General features: G+C 36.2%; 1 protein-coding gene across 10 annotated transcripts in view; it reads left to right on the top strand.

The window, feature by feature from the left end:
- ANKRD28 (ankyrin repeat domain 28) overlaps positions 1–21,494 on the top strand; it is a 213,738-nt gene that overhangs the window by 158,594 nt on the left and 33,650 nt on the right. For all 10 annotated transcript variants that reach the window (XM_073223458.1, XM_073223460.1, XM_073223457.1 and 7 more), the window contains 5 exons: positions 3,664–3,806; positions 6,573–6,785; positions 12,174–12,252; positions 13,190–13,304; positions 20,540–20,622. In XM_073223458.1, the coding sequence (XP_073079559.1) occupies positions 3,664–3,806; positions 6,573–6,785; positions 12,174–12,252; positions 13,190–13,304; positions 20,540–20,622 (633 nt within the window). The remainder of the gene's footprint in view (positions 1–3,663; positions 3,807–6,572; positions 6,786–12,173; positions 12,253–13,189; positions 13,305–20,539; positions 20,623–21,494) is intronic.

Here is a 21,494-nt window from a genome sequence, read left to right as displayed (position 1 = left end):
AAAATCTTGGGCTTTTGGTGTTTACCTCACACCAAAGATTTGTCCCTGTATTTATATCATGGGGAATTTTCTCCTCTTAATTGAAGGTAAAACATCCAGAAGTAAGTCCCCTGGGCACCCCAGAGTCCCTCCTCACAGCCTATAGATTTCCAAAGTTTAAGTCTTGGGGACTTTTCCGAACATTCTGCTATAGTTTATTCTTCCAGACAGTTTAGGAACAACTAATCTGCATGATTCAAAACTCTACACCGTATACTTAAGGGCCTACGTTAAGCAGAGTTTTTCAGACCCTTTACTTCCAAAGATTTATTTTAGACTTGGCTAAATAGCTGTTCTCATGAAATTGAAGGCCAGCAGATTTTGTGACTTGCATCTAATTGGGATCCCAGAAAAGCTGGGTGTGTTTATCTCAGGGCCCTCTGATGGCTTGTTTTCCTTGATCCACTAGAAGTCACTTTTCAGGCCAATTGTAGATTGAAAAGATACTGTGTATTTCTTGGACCTTATATGTCCATTTAGTTTTTGATCATAAACATTCAGAGAGTCGTAATTCTCTCCCTTTCTCTTTCTTTAAGTTTGAGAAAAGAGTATTGACACATAGCTTCTAAAACTATTCAGCTTTTCTAGGCATTTGGGATTAAAGAGAGCTAAACATGGAAAGTAGAGAGCTCTTAACTAGTCTAATAGCCATGCCTGAAGTCCATCCAGGTCCTTGTCACCTCTAGTTATATTCAGAGAATCTCTCAGTGTTAGTGTAAGAGACTAGGATCACATGTAGTTGTCTTAAAACTTATTTCTCACAGGCTTCCGTATGTTCCTTGGCCTTCTGTCCTCTGGTTGAGGCTCCCCTTACTTTTCTGGTACACTCTACCTCCTATTCCTTATGCTGTTATTGAATTCTCCTGTCAGTGTTCCCCAGGGCCACCTGTATCTCCAAATGAATTGATCATTTCCCCCTTCCTACTCCATATTTGCTCCAACCATGACCTATACTAAGATCCCTTTTATACATTCATCTTTTCCATTGCTTCAGTACTTTTAGCAATATCCAGCTACCTTCTACCTCTTGTTACCTTACCATGATGACTTAAACATAGAAGGTACTAAGTAAATATTAATTACCTTGATTAGCAACTCATTACATTATTTCCTCTTGAAGCACTGCATAATGAGTGGATACCAAATAATATTTTTTCTCCTTCCTTTCCTTTCCGTATAACTTAAAAATTCTAAACATAGTTCATTTCATTTGTCGTACACATTCATGAACCTCCAGATTCATGAAGGATAGTGAGTACATTTATCAAGTTCACATTACATAGATAAAATGTTTTTAATGGATTTTGTTGTTGACTACCGAATTATGTATACGATGCACTCGAATGGGTGCCATTTTCTAAAAATACCCCTAGGTGAATTAAATGAAATCTAGTTCCCTTGGTAGCATCATTCTGTAAATCAGCAAGGAAGACCCATACTTGTTCCAGGTAGGGTCCACCAAGCTAGACCAATATAATTTCTCTCACTCTAGAATTTTCTTCCCTTTTTTTCCTTTCAGTCACCCCCAAACTTGCTGTGGAAAGGCCCCTTTTTCATGTTTTCAGTGGTCCATTAAAGGAATTTATCCATATTTCTCAAATGTACTAAAGTACTTGTCAAAATTTTTTTAATGTAAATTTGTCTATTCATACCCCCTTTTTAAAATAGAATCTTTTGATATTAGGAACCCAGTGTCATGCTTCTTGGAATCTGTTAGTTTTGTGTGTATAACTAATTTGATCTGCATCATTCACTTAGAATGATGTGTTGGTTTTGAATAGCTTTTCCAGTAGGTTTGCAAAAAGGGCTGTCTAGTCTTAACCATTTAAAGAACTTAGTTTCTTTTTGCATGTTAGTGAATAATATGCATTTGCCCAGTTAAAAAAGCTGTATTTATCTGTGAGCTTCCTGGGTGTTTTTAAATGTAAGCCCAAGTAACTATCTTTATAGAGCCATAGTCACTGAGTAAGTGTAGTGAGGGATCTTTTGTACCAGCTAATACTCTTACATGGTAGTCACATTTAATTTGGGACCTAATGATTTAATAAGCATTCTTTTGTTTTTTTTCCTAAAAATGTAATAGATATTTTTCATATTGAGATGGGGAAAAAATAGCTGAAATTATGCACTTTAATTGATAATTTACATATAAGTAACTATATCTACTTGATTCTTTATGCATTTTATGGTATCCTAGCTTAATTTTGTCAAGGGAGGGGAGCCTGTGTTTGAAAGCCTCATTTTTATAATTAACTTTATATACTCATTCCCTGTGAATGGATAGTTACTTTGTTTTGTTTTTAATGGCTTCATGAGCAATTTATTTACTGTTACAAATATTTGTTGCATGCCTTTATTGTATATAACACTGTTCTTGACCTTATGGAATATACCAAGAGGTAGAACATAAGAGCATGTGCTATTTTGCCTTTGAAGATACATATTTTTGGGAACCAATACATAAAAGTAATTAAAGAGTTAGTTAAATAATGGTTGAAGTTTAAGAAACATCACATTATATATGCTTATTAGATTATATTTATAGGTACATGGTGCTTTTGGCTTCTATGGCTTCTAGGGAAGAGGTGACTGGGTTGGTAAGAGAAGATAGGAATGGACATGGGTCTTCAGTGATTGCACAGACTGGAAGGAAACATCTAAGGAGAACATTAGCCTGTGAACAAAGGCGGAAGTAGGAAAGATAATAAGAGGAGGAGAAAGCACTTTATAATCTGATATAAAGAGCTAGGAGGTACAATGGAGAAAAGTGGTTCTCTCACCTTCCAGATACATGTCCCCCTTCCTGGCTTCTTTGTGTGGTTCAGTGAGGTCTGAGACTAGTTCACTAAAGAATTGAAAGCAGCCATCACTTCTGGGCTAGCATGTTTAATTGCTCTTGTGAGCCTCTGCAGTCTATTCCCAGTATAGTGACTGGCCACATTCAAGATGGTGTCAGCTGCATAAGCCTGGGGCCTAGAGTGACTGAGAAGAGCCCTCTTGCCGAGCTATCATAGTGTTAGTGAGAAATTAAACACTAATAATTTAAGCCACTGAGACTGGGGAGTTGTTAACCTTAGCACATACAACCTAGTTTATCCTGATTATGCAAGGGTGAATAGCAGACTAAGTTGGTTTAGGACAACTGATGGAAATAGAAGGGGAGAAGAGGTTTTTAGCTACATGTTCTAAAGACCTAACATTTTTGAAGAAACAAGCTGAAATCATTTTCCAGATTTTCAAGTAGAAGATTCCAGTAAGGCAGAGAAACATAAATTAGTGTCTTACGTTAGACATAAAAAAGCTAACTTCAGAACTTGAGAATGTATTAAAACAACCTTGAAAACAAGATCTACGCTTGTTGATTATAGACTGCCGGGTTATCATTGGATAAAATAATTAAATGTATTGTTTTCAATTATTAGTTGCCTCTATCAACATTTATCAAAATGATCCAAAATTTTTATTTCTTCTTCCATCCTCTAGTTATAATGTGATTTTGGGGTGACTTATCATGCATTATATGATTAATTTGCATTTTACCTTTCTTTGAAGATATTCAGGATTATGTTTCATATTTTCCTTATGCTCATCTGCTTATTTCTTTCTTCATAAACACATTTTCAGGTCACATTGAAGTAGTGAAATTACTTGTGGCACATGGAGCTGAAGTGACATGTAAAGATAAGAAGTCTTACACACCTCTTCATGCAGCAGCCTCCAGCGGGATGATCAGCATAGTCAAGTACCTTCTAGATCTTGGAGTTGACGTGGGTATATAGATTGAGCAGGATAAATGAATAGAGCATTTATATGTTTGTGATCTCATTGTTGGCAGAAGTTTATTTCAAATTTTAAAGATGATTTCATACAATAATACTTTTGTCTTTTAACTGGATATTTACAGTCCTTTACATAATATAGCATTGATATCTGATTAAGACATGGAAATAGTCAAAGTATATTAAGACATTTTCCAAGGTGAATGATTGACTGACAAAAGATTTTCTTCTCTATCACATTCCAGGCTCTTAGCTCCATTTCAGCTGTGGAAACCAGAATCAGACACACTTGGATTATATTTCCTAAGTGGTTAGGTTATTATTAGTCTTATTTGCCCAATTAGGCTAATAAGTTATTTAAAGTATTCCCTTTAAATGACTGTCACATTATAGTATATTGGCAAGAGCTAGGCAGGAAAACCAGAGGCTTCTCGCCCATCAACTATAAATGTTCCTTACTTACATACATCTGTTTGATTAGGAAGGATTGCTGCCTTTTCTGAGTGTATTTGATTCCTGAATTGAGACAGCTAAGAATACCTATAACTTTCACAGGTCATCCTTTTAAGCACATGTATTTTATGCCCACTCTTTGTATATTTACTCTTATTTTAAGTACAGTTCTGACAAATTCATCTGGTTCTTCAAAACAGATTAAAAGCAGATTAAAAGCAGCACATTAGAAGGAGAGAGGGTAAGGCTCTGCTACAGGGAGATAATTTAGGTCGGCTGCAAAAAACAAGCAAGAAAAAGATAGGTGGTAGTCTGGTTGGACAAAGACTACATGGTAGAACTGTAGAGCCGAATAGACTCTTAATTTAAGAATTATATGAAGCACTTTGCCTAATGGCAACAAAGAGTTAACATTACAAGTGTGGGGATTGTGAGAAGCTGCAAAAAACCAAACACATTGTTAGCTAGGCTCTTGTAGAATATAAACAGATACAGTTTTATTTCAAGTCAACAGTTCTTATACCTCTGTTTCACCAGAATAACAGTGCCTGAAAGACCCCTGATCTAGACGGATGAGACTGCCTTGCTTTTGATCACTCTTTCAAGTCGATTCTGGTGCAATTCTTAAAACTTTCTTCATCGACAGTAAAGTATCATTTGTAGACTCTAGTGACACAGTGTTATTTGAAGTAAGTGGTCGGACTTACAGCCATTTAGGAACACATTGCCTCCAGTTACATGATTTATTAGTTTCCTAGGGCTACGATAACAAATTACCATAAAGTAACAAATTCAATCTCTCTAAGTTCTGGAGGATCTAAGGGAGCATCTATTCTGTATCTCCTAAATTTTGGTGATGAAATCAAGGTACTTTGACTAAAGTTAAGTGTTACTTTTTCACTTCCTCCAATTTCTGTTACCAGGGATCTCAGAAAAGAAAATGTTAAAGTTGTACTAAGTTGGAGCACAAGGTTAGAAGGCATAGTCTGCACATAAGACTGCTCTTATTTCTGACCAACTGCATTTTTGGGGGTGGGGTCCTCAAAACCACCTTCAAGTTTGATAATTCATTAGAAGTACTCAAAAATTATCATACTCACAGTTGTGGTTTATTACACAGAAAAGATACAAACTGATTGGCCAAAGGAAGAGACACATAGAGCAGAGTCCAGGAGTGTTCTTAGCAAAAAGCTTCCATTGTCTTCTGCCCATGGAGTTAAGACTCCTTACTCTTCAGCATCGATAATAACAATGTACATATAGTATTCCCAACCTGAAGCACTCGCTTGAGCTTTATGTTCAGTTTTTATTGGAGCTCCATTACATAAGCATGATAGTAATAAAAATAGTTTATTGCTAGAAATCAGTTGCCCACAGGTTGAAGTTCTAAATTCTCTGATGCGAAGGGACCCAAAGCCCCATTTCTGAATCACATGGTTGCTTTATATGGTGTGGTCAACCCCTACCCTAAAGCTGTTGGCTATGGCCAATGCTATTCTGAGATCCAGTGTAGCCAGCTTCCATCCTAAACAAGAACTGTGCTGTCAGGTAGTTCATAGATGACCTACCAGCAGACACAGGCAAAAAGCAAGATGTCTCTCTGGGCAAAGGTCAAATTATTTAGACACAAAAGTCTGGTAAACTTTCAAGTATTCACCCATTTACTTATTAGAAGTAGAAAAACTTGCATGAATTATTTCTCAATATGGAGCTATTTTTTTTTGGACACATTTATTTTGGTAAAATGTCAACATGTAAGACTGGAAAATATGTAGAGCCCAAGTGTGTTGCAAAAATATATAGAAAAGGATGCCACTTTTTAAAAAAAATACTAGTCTCTACTTCATCACCAACTTTATATAATCTTTTGTCACTACAAGCAAAAAGGCTGAAAATATGCACGTTATTAAATATATTTCAGAATTTTCAGTTTGTGTTCATTTTTCATGATTCTTAGAGTTAATTGTGTAATTGTGCCTTATCTAGTATATTTTACTTTTTAAAATACATTATTTTAATTTTAATTTTCCTAAAGCATCTCTCTTGGAGTCATTCAATTTTGTCATAAAGTAGACATTGTATATGTGAATTATATTCCCTGAATGTCCAAAATTCATCTAACCAGATGCAGCTGTTAATGTTCATCATTTTAAGAGAATTTTAGAATTATAAGCCTTGTCTATGTAATTATCCCTGTGTTTCTTTCTTTAATAACTGTTGCAACCACACTGCTAAAATAACTCACAACAATGATAATTATAATTAGCAAGACAACTTTAACACTGACTTTTCTTCCAATAGATGAATGAACCAAATGCCTATGGAAATACACCTCTTCATGTAGCCTGCTATAATGGACAAGATGTTGTAGTGAATGAACTTATAGACTGTGGTGCTAATGTAAATCAAAAGAATGAAAAAGGATTTACTCCTTTGCACTTTGCTGCTGCATCAACACATGGAGCATTGTGTTTAGAGCTTCTAGTAGGCAATGGAGCTGATGTCAATATGAAGGTATGGAACAAAATCAGAATCCGTACTATAGTATGTAAGAGTTCAGTATTTAAAACAATTCAGTAATAAAAAGGATCAAATTACAGATACACACAAGAACACAGATGAATCTTAAAATATGCTGAGTGAAAGCCTTACACAAGAATACATATACTATTTCCATTTGTGTAAGGTTCCAAAACAGACAAAATTCCATTTATATGGGGTTCCAGATTTTATAGTTGAGGGGGCGGGGGGAAGTTTCCTCTGGGAGGAGGATTGATAAGAAAGGGGCATCATGGAACAGTTTGGGGCGATGGTGATATTCTGTATTTTGACAGGCTTTATGTTCTGCAAATAAGCATTTGTCAGAACTCATGAAGTACTGTGTTTAAGGTTTGCACACTTAATTGCATGTAAATTTTCCTTTAGAAGGCAACAAACCACCGTCAAACCCTAGCTAATAATATGCATACCAAATGTTTAGAGGTGATCACATAATGATGCCTGCAACTAACTTTGAAAGGCATCAAATAATTGGGCGAATGGGTGGAGAGATCAACATGTGGTAATGCACATATGGTAAAATGTTGGTACGATCTAGGTGGGATGTAATACGGGTATTAAATGTAATAATCTTGCAACTTTTCTGTTTTGAAATTTTTCACAATGTTAAAAAAATGGAAGACTAATATCAGTGTGTTGCATATAAGGAATAGTGGCTTTTGGATTTTTGGTCCAAAAATTAGATTATTTTAATTTTAGAAATATGTGAAAATTCTGGAGCCAAAATAAATGTACTTTGACAGTGTAATTGTGTGAAAATAGCATATGTAACCAGTTTTGAACATCACTACCTTATAATGTATAAGCATCATTTTAGATTTTTCTAAGATGCTTTCACTGATTGCTTCTGTACTAATTCATCAGTTCATTCTTGGAGCATTTACCAGACCATATATTGTGGTATGAAGAAAAGAAAACCACAAACAAAATTGAGCCATTTAGGACTAGTAAAAACATTTAAGCTTAAAATGTGGGTCTCAAAGCCTTAGCTACAAAAGATTGCATCCTTTTACAGGTGTGATGAGCCAGTGTCTTTCAGACTAGTAGAGAAAGGAGTCTGTTTCCTTACCTCTCTGAGCTTTAGAGAAGCTTTTGATAATGCCATGACCCACTCTGGCAGCTGTAACAGCAGCAAGTCCATCTATAAGTAGGTCATTGCCCTAAATTGCCCTCTCCCAGCTAAAGGACAAAATTTATGCATATCACACCCAAGGAGGGAAAGAGCATGAGGTCTCATAAGAACCTTTACTTACACTTATGGTTAAACTGTCTCTTTTAAGAATACACATTTAAAGCTTTCAGTTCTCAATCAAATCACCTAGTAAATTTTTTTAATAGTTTATTACTAGAAATCTATTGATATTAAGAGTTGAACTGCTTATTTTGATTTGAAGAATTCCTGTTGTTTGGATAACCTGGGCCCAGAAAAAACTCACTTGGGGAGAAAAATTTGTTCTTGTTTCCTCAAAGACCTAGCAATATTTTTTAATGAAGATTAGGCTATTTCGAAAATGTTTGAATTATCTCAACATTCCTCAAAAAAAGGTCACAACAAAATTTTTTAAGTCTGTGACAGACACCTGTTTATGAAAAGTGACTGTAATCAAAATCATCTTTTTGTGTTGAATATTAGGTATCATGGAATACAGGAAGCTTACCTATATAGAGTTATTACACATTTTTAAATTATATGGTGCTGTCTTCAAGGGGTAAAAATTAGTCTCTCTTAATGAAAGTAGGTTAGAGATTACCAGGAGTTAGCAATTAGTTAACAAGTTTAATGGTTAGTGTTTCCATTTGGGGTAAGAAAAAGTTTTAGAAACACAGAGTGGTGTGATAGCTGCACAACACTGTGAATTACACCAGTGAACTGAACATTAAAAAAAAAAAATTAGTCTCTCTTAAGTTTGTATTTTCTTTTGAAATGTAAAAACAGTCCTACAAGAGGCTTGCTTATGATGCTAAATCCACTGGCCCTATTTCAAGTTACCTCCTTAATGACTTACAAAATTCAGTTGTGGATTTTACATAAGACAAGGGAGTATTTTAACAAAACAGTTAAGATGTGGTGAACTAGATTTGAAGGCAACAGCCTATGATGTTAGTTTAAAAATAGATTTCATAAAAGTTGCCTTCATCTTGTCTAAGATTGTAAAACATCCCACTTATATGCAGATGTCCCCTTATCTTATTGCCAGCTTCTACTACAGTACATTTCCCATGTTGTTAATGACTTCTCAGGTACCTTCCAGCTCTGAAAGTATATGAAAATTGTTAGTAGCTGTGAGTTTTCAATCAATAAGAATGCATATACATTCAAGAATAGACCTTCATTCCTGACACCTGTTGCCTATATGTGTCAGATCGGTGCCTATCAAATTGTCACTTGACTAAGGAGCTAAGGCTTTAACACTCACCTTCTATTATAAAAAAATTATGTTTGCTAGCCCTCATGTTCTCCTTGCTTCAGCATTTCCTCCTACCCACCTCTCCATTTTGATGTTCTGTCTTTGTCCTAGTTATGGATGATGTCTTGCCAATGGGTTTCAGCCCCAGGCAAGTTTGCTATGGATTCTATGTGACCAAAGAAAATGACAGCAAAACGTTCTTGGGGTGAAAGGGTTATACCAAACTTTATTCTCACAGTGGCAGGTCGGTCACTAAAATCCCGTTCACTCAGAGTGAGTCTGCATGCAGCAAGCCCATGTCTGCTTCTGGGTCCCTCTGTCCGCACAGCCATCCTCTGGGCCTCTCTGCACAGTCGTCCCACACAGTCATCCTCTGGACCTCTCTCTGCACAGTTGTCCCACAGCCATCTTGGCCTCTGTCCTTGGCGCTGCCACCACTCCAGCCTCTGCTCTGCTCTCCTGCCGCCTTGCGGGCCTGCCACCGTGTCGGGCGCAGAGCACTGGGCGGAGCTCTTTTTATAGAGTCAACAGCCATGTATTGCCCACAGGTGTGCAGTGAGCTAGTCAACCACGGCCCAGTGATAATCCTGGCCACAGAAACTCTCATTTTATCCACAGACGACTAGAAATTGGAATGTGAATTTAGGTTTATAATTATTTAGTTTATAAGTTTTTTAATCAGTTGTCCTACAGAGTACAACATAGAGGCAAAATGAATGGAGTTTAAAAAGCATTGGAGGGCTGGTTTTTATAACCTTGCCTCACATGAGCCCCACTGCATTGTGTCACTTCCATGCATACTTTTTACTACTCCACCCTGTTCTTTTTAATAAAAATTTTGGTCACATAAATAAAATACCCAAATACTTGACTTAAAATTTAAATGTAAAAATCACTGGGATATTTGTGGCTTTTTTGTTGTGGCTTCTGTCTTTGGTTCCCTGTGAAAGCAAATCTTCAAATTTTGGTTTATCTTTTTTTATTTATTATTTAAAACTTCTGATTTGTTTGTAAATTATTTAAGGTAACTTAAGAAAAAAATCTACCCATCAACGCTCCCAATTCAGAGAGAAATAAATGTGCCCTTCCCCCTGCTAAAAGATCTTTTAAGGTGGACTTCTCAGTTGGTTTTCTGAATCTTTTTCCTTTGTATATTTAGAATAGTCCTTATGGTCAGTATTTAGAAAGTAAAAATGTTAATCCAGTGCCACTTACCAGTTTATCATAAAGGACTCCACCACTTCCTAGCTATGAGACCTGGTCATGTTATTTAACCCCAGAGTCTATAAAATAGGGTTAATTGCATCTATCTCACAGGGTTGTGAGAAAATGACTATATGAAGGGTTTTTCAATGATACCAGGAACATACTGCTTCCCATATATATAAATGTTAGCTATAATTGTATTTCAAATTTCATCGTATGAACTCAAATTTCTATTGCAGTTTAGTTTTTGTTTTTATTTTGCTTTTTGTAAGAAGTGACTGTAGGTAAAAGGTTAAAATAAAAATCAAACAAAAACATTGAAAATCAACATATGTTACATAGGGAACATTTTGAAAAGACTCTGAAAACTGAAATCTGTGTCAAAATGTTTCTGTGCTCTTTGTTTTGTTTTTATTTCCTGGTTGAAAGAATCACAACTGATACATAAATAAAACACCAAATAGAAATAATACTTTATAGCAGACACTGGTGTGTTAGTTACATGGCTGTTTTACAAAGACTGATTAGATTTATTCTGTACAATTCTGAGGCAAAGGTGGCATTATATCCATTTTCAGTTGAGGAAGTAAAGTCTCAAGAATTGAGGCAACTTCTGCCAAGTCTTGCTGTGGTAGTGGTAGTGGTAGTGCTGGGATTCGTATTCAAGAGCCTGAGCTTGTTTGCTCACTTGCTTGCTGGTTGTTATTTCCTACTCCTGTGCAAACATTGCCTCCAAAAGATTAAAATTCTTTCAGATAACTTGCTAATTGAATCTTTGAAAAATTATGGAAACAAGTACCTAGATAGGTACTTACGTTATTGGTCTAATGCTCCATTATTATGACTTAGGGGATCTTAAGGAGATCTGCATTATACAATTTCAGTGTGAACTTAGGACCCTTATCATATTTCAATTTTGAATATATACACAGAAGATAGGCTGAATTTTGCTAGGGATCAGGAACTGCTGAACAATTTCTTTACTTTCAGGGTCACGTGTATTCTGGTTAACCCAAAAATTTTAGGGAAGAAAAGACTTTAGCTAGCTCAAAATATAAAAGGTATCACCTAAGTCAGATGTTGTTTTCTTCATATTTGGAACTTAGTTCAGAATTTCAGAATTTTTATATTAAATACAACATGCACAGCTAGTCTGGTCTGTTATTTTAAGTAATTTGAGAATTTGGCTAATAATATTTTTATTACAAATAATTATAAACAAGTTAATATATAAAGCTTTTAAAGTGAATTATAGTGGGTGAAGTTAATTCTGACATCACTTTTCCCTGGTGGAGAGAGGGATTCAGCAGTCCTTAGAATGAAAGAACTGTAACAATGTGAAATTTTGAAACATGGGAAGCACATCCTGGCTGTATCACTCCTGATTATGTGACCTTGGTTGAATCATTTAATATCCTTGTGCTTCAATTTCCCCAGTGATGAAATAAAAATCATACTAAGATTATACCATATCTACAACACAGAGCTTTTTGATTAACTATACGCAGTGAGGGTTTTTTTTGTATATTTGTGCTTCATGATGTACATTACAAAAATATCAGTTCATAATTTGGAACAGCTGTTTTACCTCTGTAGGCTTCAGTTAAACTTAATGCATGAGTGATAGTTACACAAAATAAAGATGTAAGAGGATAATGAAAATAAAACTAAAGATTACATCTTATGGATATAAAAATAAGTTTAAGTCTCCTATGTTTGATTATTTCAGAGCAAAGATGGGAAAACCCCACTACACATGACTGCCCTCCATGGTAGATTCTCCAGATCACAAACCATTATCCAGAGTGGTAAAAAGTATTTCTATTTGTTTTTTTCCTTAAATGTAGTAAAAAAAACATGCACAAAATGGATGGTATTGAGAAATTGTCATCACAGTCTGAATAATTTTAATATTTGGTTTCTAATCACATGAAAATCAAATAACAAAGAATAAAAATGCAGTCTGTTTGTATCTTTGATAATTTTGTTTTTCGTTTATTTTTGGTTTGTTTCCCCTGGATTGTAATACAAATTCTCCAGCAGTTAGAATTGGCTTTTCTTAAGCATTGTTAAGTAGAAAGCTGCCTTTCCACTGCAGTTTGTATTATGTATTTTAAAAACTCTGTTGCGTTTATCTTTTTTCCCCTTCTGAATATTTTAAACTATTTTTAGGATTTTCATTTATTTTCTGAACTAGTATTCTTTTGCATTTGAATTAGTGCTAGGCAAGCTGAACTTTTAAATAGAAACTTCCAGGTGCTTTACTTCAAAGTGTTTCTAAGCAATGTTCCAAGGAAGTGTTCAGTTAGTGTCCTCAAGATAATAGCTGTTAAGGTTTTGCAGGGAAAATGTAGAAATAGGTTCATGATCAAGTAATTCCTGAAGCATTGTGTGTGTTCTTCTTGATGACACATCCAGTGTGCATTTTAAAGCTCTGAGAAGTCTTGCTCTGAAGAAATTTGTTACTATTGTTTACGATGGTGGTTTCCAAATTTACAGTACCCCAGAACCCTTTTGTCATTTTAAATCTGTTAAAATCTTATGCTCAATTCACAAAATTGTTTCAAGTATACCATATGTAACCCCAGTACCTGGCCCAATACATGTGCTCTGAATGAAATCTAGTTAAATTGCTATGTCGATTGGTTTATGCTTGAATAGCATTGTACATTACTTTCCATGTAGTAGATTTGACTTGATCATGTAGTCCAGAGTCTGATAATAGTACATCCTTTAAATTTGCAGGAGCTGTAATTGACTGTGAGGATAAAAATAGAAACACTCCTTTGCACATAGCAGCAAGGTATGGCCATGAGCTGCTGATCAACACTCTTATTACAAGTGGTGCTGACACTGCAAAGTAAGTACTTAACCAAGGTGTTGATAGCTTGGTGGGAAACAGAAGTGAACTACAGTCTTCTAGATATTTCAAGTAGCAATGTAGATTTTATCCTCAACTTTGTACTTAGTTGCCTGAGCTTTTTCCATTTTGTGTTGACAAAGTGATAGAGTGTTTAATATGATCTCATTTCGTAAACTGGCATAACATTTATATATATATATATCTATATATATATTTTTTTTAACCCCAGGTCTTTCTAGATTATGAGATATGTGCAGTTTTGATCAGAGTTTTTAATGTTTTATGGTCTAAGTATTTTTAATCTAAAAGTAAATAAAAGACCCAAGAAAGTTTACTATATAGTGAATACTTTTCATCCAGATAATACTATCTATAGATAGTGGTTTTCAGACTTTGTGCTGCAGAGCTCAGGGACTCCTTGGTAGCTGCTGCAAAGGATCCCTTATCCTCCCCTCCCACTTTGGTCAGATAGTACACTTTTTTTTTCTATATCACAGTAATTTATTTATGTATGTATGTATGTATGTATGTATGTACGTTTACTAGGCTCTCCCCTACCCCAACTCCCCCCGACAAACCTTATTACAGTCACTGTCCATCTGCATAGTAAGATGTTGTAGAATCACTAGTTGTCTTCTCTGTGTTGCAAAGCCCTCCCCTTTCCCCCACCCACCACATAATACATGCTAATCATAATGCCCCCTTTCTTCTTCCCTACCCTTATCCCTCCCTACACTCCCATTCTCCCCAGTCTCTTTCCCTTTGGTAACTGTTAGTTCATACTTGGGTTCTGTGATTCTGCTGCTGTTTTGTTCCTTCAGTTTTTCTTTTGTTCTTATACTCCACAGATGAGTGAAATCATTTGGTATTTGTTTTTCTCCGCTTGGCTTATTTCACTGAGAATAATACCCTCTAGCTCCATCCATGTTGTTGCAAATGGTAGGATCTGTTTTCTTCTTATGGCTGAATAATATTCCATTGTGTATATGTACCACATCTTCTTTATCCATTCATCTACTGATGGACACTTAGGTTGCTTCGATTTCTTGGCTATTGTAAATAGTGCTGCAATAAACATAGGGGTGCATCTGTCATTTTCAAACTGGAGTGCTGCATCCTTAGGGTAAATTCCTAGAAATGGAATTCCTGGGTCAAATCGTAAGTCTATTTTGAGCATTTTGAGGAATCTCCATATTGCTTTCCACAATGGTTGAACTAATTCACATTCCCACCAGCAGTGTAGGAGGGTTCCCCTTTCTCCACAACCTCGCCAGCATTTCTTGTTGTTTGTCATTTGGATGGAGGCCATCCTTACTGGTGTGAGGTGATATCTCATTGTGGTTTTAATTTGCATTTCTCTGATAGCTAGCGATGTGGAGCATCTTTTCATGTGTCTGTTGGCCATCTGAATTTCTTCTTTGGAGAACTGTCTGTTCAGCTCCTCTGCCCATTTTTTTATTGGATTATTTGCTTTTTGTTTGTTGAAGTGCATGAGCACTTTATATATTTTGGATGTCAAGCCATTATCAGATCTGTCATTTACAAAAATATTCTCCCATACTGTAGGGTACCTTTTTGTTCTATTGATGGTGTCCTTTGCTGTACAGAAGCTTTTCAGCTTGATAAAGTCCCACTTGTTCATTTTTGCTGTTGTTTTCCTTGCCCAGGGAGATATATTCATGAAGAAGTCACTAATGTTCACATCCAAGAGATTTTTGCCTATGTTTTTTCCTAAGACTTTTATGGTTTCATGACTTACATTCAGGTCTTTGATCCATTTTGAATTTACTTTTGCGTATGGGGTTAGACAGTGATCCAGTTTCATTCTCTTACATGTAGCTATCCAGTTCTGCCAGCACAATCTGTTGAAGAGACTGTCATTTCCCCGTTGTATGTCCATGGCTCCTTTATCAAGTATTAATTGACCATATATGTTTGGGTTAATGTCTGGAGTCTCTATTCTGTTCCACTGGTCTGTGGCTCTGTTCTTGTGCCAGTACCAAATTGTCTTGATTACTATGGCTTTGTTGTAGAGCTTGATGTTGGGGAGTGAGATCCCCTCCACTTTATTCTTCTTTCTAAGGATTGCATTGGCTATTCGGGGTCTTTGGTGTTTCCATATGAATTTTTGAACTATTTGTTGCAGTTCGTTGAAGAATGTTGTTGGTAATTTGATAGGGATTGCATCAAATCCGTATATTGCTTTGGGCAGGATGGCCATTTTGACGATATTAATTGTTCCTAGCCAAGAGCATGGGATGAGTTTCCATTTGTTAGTGTCCCCTTTAATTTCTCTTAAGAGTGTCTTGTAGTTTTCAGGGTATAGGTCTTTCACTTCTTTGGTTAGGTTTATTCCTAGGTATTTTATTCTTTTTGATGCAATTGTAAATGGAATTGTTTTCCTGATTTCTCTTTCTATTGGCTCATTGTTAGTGTATAGGAAAGCCACAGATTTCTGTGTCTTAATTTTGCGTCCTACAACTTTGCTGTATTCAGATATCAGTTCTAGTAGTTTTGGAGTGGAGTCTTTAGGGTTTTTTATGTACAATATCATGTCACCTGCAAATAGTGACAGTTTAACTTCTTCTTTACCAATCTGGATTCCTTGAATTTCTTTGTTTTGTCTAATTGCCATGGCTAGGACCTCCAGTACTATGTTAAATAACAGTGGGGAGAGTGGGCATCTCTGTCTTGTTCCCGATCTCAGAGGAAAAGCTTTCAGCTTCTAGCTGTTCAGTATGATGTTGGCTGTGGGTTTATCATATATGGCCTTTATTATGTTAAGGTACTTGCCCTCTATACCCATTTTGCTGAGAGTTTTTATCATGAATGGATGTTGAATTTTGTCGAATGCTTTCTCAGCATCTATGGAGATGATCATGTGGTTTTTGTCTTTCTTTTTGTTGATGTGGTGGATGATGTTGATGGATTTTCGAATGTTGTACCATCCTTGCATCCCTGGGATGAATCCCACTTGGTCGTGGTGTATGATCCTTTTGATATATTTTTGAATTTGGTTTGCTAATATTTTATTGAGTATTTTTGCATCTACGTTCATCAGGGATATTGGTCTGTAATTTTCTTTTTTGGTGGGGTCTTTGCCTGATTTTGGTATTAGGGTGATGTTGGCTTCATAGAATGCGTTTGGGAGTATTCCCTCCTCTTCTATTTTTTGGAAAACTTTAAGGAAAATGGTATTATATCTTCTCTGTATGTCTGATAAAATTCTGAGGTAAAAGCATCTGGCACGGGGGTTTTGTTCTTGGGTAGTTTTTTGATTACTGCTTCAATTCTTTGCTGGTAATTGGTTTGTTTAGATTTTGTGTTTCTTCCTTGGTCAGTCTTGAAAGGTTGTATTTTTCTAGGAAGTTGTCCATTTCTTCTAGGTTTTCCAGCTTGTTAGCATATAGGTTTTCATAGTACTCTCTAATAATTCTTTGTATTTCTGTTGGGTCCGTCGTGATGTTTCCTTTCTCGTTTCTGATTCTGTTGATGTGTGTTGATTCTCCTTTTCTCTTAATAAGTCTGGCTAGAGGCTTATCTATTTTGTTTATTTTCTCAAAGAACCAGCTCTTAGTTTCATTGATTTTTTTCTATTGTTTTATTCTTCTCAATTTTGTTTATTTCCTTTCTGATCTTTATTATGTCCCTCCTGCTGACTTTAGGCCTCATTTGTTCTTCTTTTTCCAGTTTTGATAACTGTGACACTAGACTATTCATTTGGGTTTGTTCTTCCTTCTTTAAATATGCCTGGATTGCTATATACTTTCCTCTTAAGACTGCTTTCGCTGTGTCCCACAGTAGTTGGGGCTTTGTATTGTTATTGTCATTTATTTTAGTATATTGCTGGATCTCCATTTTAATTTGGTCGTTGATCCATTGACTATTTAGAAGCGTGTTAAGCCTCCATGTGTTTGTGAGCCTTTTTGCTTTCTTGGTACAATTTATCTATAGTTTTATGCCTTTGTGGTCTGAAAAGTTAGTGGTAGAATTTCAATCTTTTTGAATTTATTGAGACTCCTTTTGTGGCCTAGTATGTGGTCTATTCTGGAGAATGTTCCATGTGCACTTGAGAAGAATGTACATCCTGTTGCTTTTGGGTGTAGAGTTCTATAGATGTCTATTAGGTCCATCTGTTCTAGTGTGCTGTTCAGTGCCTCTGTGTCCTTACTTATTTTCTGTCTGGTGGATCTGTCCTTTGGAGTGAATGGTGTGTTGAAGTCTCCTAAAATGAATGCATTGCAGTCTCTTTCCTCCTTTAGTTGTGTTAGTATTTGTTTCACATATGCTGTTGCTCCTGTGTTGGGTGCATATATATTTAGTATGGTTATATCCTCTTGTTGGACTGAGCCCTTTATCATTATGTAATGTCCTTCTTTATCTCTTGTTACTTTCTTTGTTTTGAAGTCTATTTTGTCTGATACTGGTACTGCAACTCCTGCTTTTTTCTCCCTATTATTTGCATGAAGTATCTTTTTCCATCCCTTGACTTTTAGTCTGTGCATGTCTTTGGGTTTGAGGTGAGTCTCTTGTAAGCAGCATATAGATGGGTCTTGTTTTTTATCCATTCAGTGACTATGTCTTTTGATTGGTGCATTCAGTCCATTTACATTTAGGGTGATTATCGATAGGTATGTACTTAATGCCATTTCAGGCTTTTGATTCGTGGTTACCAAAGGTTCCAGGTTACTTTCCTTACTATCTAAGAGTCTAACTTAACTCACTTAGTATGCTGTTACAAACACAATCTAAAGGTTCTTTTCTATTTCTCCTCCTTTTTCTTCCTCCTTCATTCTTTATATATTCGGTATCAAATTCTGTACTTTTTGTCTATCTCTTGATTGGCTTTGGGGACGGTCAGTTTAATTTTGCATTTGCCTCACAATCAGCTGCTCCACCCTCCCTACCATGATTTTACTACCTCTGGTGACAGCTATCCAATCCTAGGAACACTTCCATCTATAGCAGTCCCTCCAAAATAGACTGCAGAGTTGGTTTGTGGGAGGTAAACTCTCTCAGCTTTTGCTTATCTGCAAATGTTTAATCCCTCCCTCAAATTTAAATGATAATCTCACCGGATAAAGTAATCTTGGTTCCAGGCCCTTCTGCTTCATGGCATTAAATACATAATGCTACTCCCTTCTGGCCTGTAAGTCTGCTGAGAAAGAAGTCTTTTGTTAGTCTGATGGGCTTTCCTTTGTATGTGACCTTATTTCTGTCTCTGGCTGCTTTTAACCATCTGTCCTTAACCTTGATCTTTCCCATTTTAATTACTGTGTGACTGGGTGTTGTCTTCCTTGGGTCCCTTGTATAGGGGGATCTGTGGATCTCCATGGCCTGAGAGACTATCTCCTTCCCCAGATTGGGGAAGTTTTCAGCAACTACCTCCTCAAAGATACATTCTATCCCTTTTTCTCTCCCTTCTTCTTCTGGTAGCCCTATAATGTGAATATTGTTCCGCTTGGATTGGTCACACAGTTCTCTCAGTATTCTTTCATTTTTAGAGATCCTTTTTTCTCTCTGTGCCTCAGCTTCTTTGTATTCCTCTTCTCTAGTTTCTATTTCATTTATTGTCTCCTCCACCATATCCAACCTGCTTTTAATACCCTCCGTTGTGTTCTTTAACGATTGGATCTCTGACCTGAATTCATTCCTGAGTTCTTGGATGTCTTTCCTTACCTCCATTAGGATGTTGATTATTTTTATTTTGAACTCCCTTTCAGGAAGAGTCACGAGGTTCATATCATTTAAATCTTTCTTGGAAGTTGTATTAACAATTTTACTCTGGACAAGGTTCCTTTGGCGTTTCATGTTTGTATATGGCGCCCTCTAGTGTCCAGAAGCTCTATTCTGGAGCTGCTGAGCCCCTGAAGCAATGTCAGGGGTCGCAGGGGAGCAGTACTGAGGGTAGGAAAGAGCTGTTCCCTGCCTCCTGGCTCCTGTGCCTGTCTCCACTGCCTGAGCCAGTGGTCCGGGCACACAGGTATAAGTTTTTGTCCCAGAGCAGCCAGATATGGATCCCTGCTTTCCACAACAGCCGGAATCCCAGTCTCCCTAGGAACTCTGCCTGTATTAACTTTCCATGTGAGTCTCATGAAAGCACCATGAAATGTAGGTTTGTGCTCCCAGCGCAGATCTCCGGAGCTAGGTATTCAGCAGTCCCAAGCCTTCCACTCCCTCCCTGCTCCATTTCTCTTCCTCCCGCTGGTGAGCTGGCGTGGCAGAGGGGCTCAGGTCCTGCAGAACCACAGCTCTGGTACGTTACCCTGTTTGCTGAGGTCTGCTCTTTTCTCCAGGCGTGTGCAGTCTGACGCATCCTCTTTCCTGTTGCTCTCTCAGGATTAGTTGTGCCTATTAAATTTTCTAATTGTATCCAGTTTTAGGAGGAAGCCTCTGTCTCTCCTCTCATGCCGCCATCTTTTTCAGATACTACAATTTTATCAATTTTATATATTAACGTTTCCATGTAAGATTTTTGTTTGGAAGATGGATTCTCTTGCATGCTTTGCAGAAGTAAATACCCTGCTTAAATGAATGTTTATCATTTCTATGTATTTTTTTATGTTACATTTATTTAAATAGGTATGTACTTAACATGTTTTAAACCTTTTAAATTTTCTATTAATGATATAACACTAAACATTTTTCTGCAACTTTTTTTTTATGGGAAGTTGATTTGCCTTATGTAAATATGGGTTTTCTTCACATCTGTACAATTCTACCTCATTCTTTTTTTATTATTATTATTATTATATAAACATTATACAATTTATTCGTTTTCCTTATTTACAAACAAATTGCTTCCAGTTTTTTACTATTACAAAATTACTGTGGTGAACCTTCTTTAACATTTTTGCCTTGTGGTAATGATTCTCAACAGCAAGGCAGGGAGAATGAATTTTGCTCCCTAGGCAGATGTCCATTTTTGGTTGTGTTTATTTCGGGGGGAGGGTGTTAACTGGCATCCTACATGCACAGAATAGTGCCCCCCCCACACACAGCAATACCCATATTAACAGTAGTGCTGAGGTTGGAGAACTGTATTCTGAGGAAAATTTCTGGATAATAAATTATGCCCACCTTCAACCTTTTACCAGATTGCTTCCAAAATTTTAAAGACTGACTCATCTGAGTTTCTTTGTAATTTATTTAAATAATTGTATTTCTTTGTAATTTATTTAAGTAAATAATTTTCTGGAATTGAAATGAGGATACTGTCTTCTTTACTCTAGGCGTGGCATACATGGAATGTTCCCTCTCCATTTGGCAGCCTTAAGTGGTTTTTCAGATTGCTGTAGGAAACTTCTTTCTTCTGGTAAGTTGAACCTTTGCACATTGATTTCCCTTTTCTTTTTTTTTTTTTTTTTTTTTTTTTTTGTCTCTCAAGCCCTCCCAAATTTTAATACCATCTCTTTATCCTGCTTTTCTAAAATTACATATAGACGTGTCTAAGTGTGGAACATTTGTTAACCCCTCTTAGAAGGTGTTGGGTCCTTTAATTTTAAGATTAGATTTTCTCTTCAACTCTGGGAAACATTTTATTTTTCCAGCGATTTCCTCCTCTAGTTACTCTTGTAGTTTGAAACAAAACAGACACAGTAGCTTTTTATAAATATTACTATAAAACTATGAACCTTATTGAATGCACAGAATTACTAAATATATAAGGTTTAATTAATCTTAAGTGATATTCTGTTTGTCAAGCTGTTTAAAATTGAGAAGATTTTGTGTATTAAAACTCATTGATGAAGGTAATATGGAAGAAAGTTTGAGTGAAAATTAACGTATTTCAGACACTTCTGAGTTTTTCTTAATGATATTTTTTTAAGTGAGTTAATTCTCTTTTGAGGTTCTAAAGTGTATATGTATCCATAAGTATTCAAATTGCCATTTATTCATGAAAAAGAATTATAAAATCTCTTCTCAGTGTTAGTAATAATCCACAGGTTGGAAAGCACCTATCACTTTTTTAAGGGAAAAAAACAGCTTTTGTAAGATATAATTGACATACCATATAATTCACTCACTTAAAGTTTACAGATCACTGTTCTTCAGTATATTTACAGAGATATTTAACCACCACCACAGTCCGTTTTAGAACATTTTCATCCCCCCTAAAAGAAACCCCATTGGTGGCCAGTCCCCATTTCCTACCTTCCCCAGTCCAAACAGCCACTACTCTACTTT

The sequence above is a fragment of the Manis javanica genome, chromosome 15 (genome assembly GCF_040802235.1).
Source record: "Manis javanica isolate MJ-LG chromosome 15, MJ_LKY, whole genome shotgun sequence".
Taxonomy (NCBI): domain Eukaryota; kingdom Metazoa; phylum Chordata; class Mammalia; order Pholidota; family Manidae; genus Manis; species Manis javanica.
The sequence above is the reverse complement of the archived record's forward strand: the minus strand, read 5'-3'. Positions and strand labels throughout refer to the sequence as shown.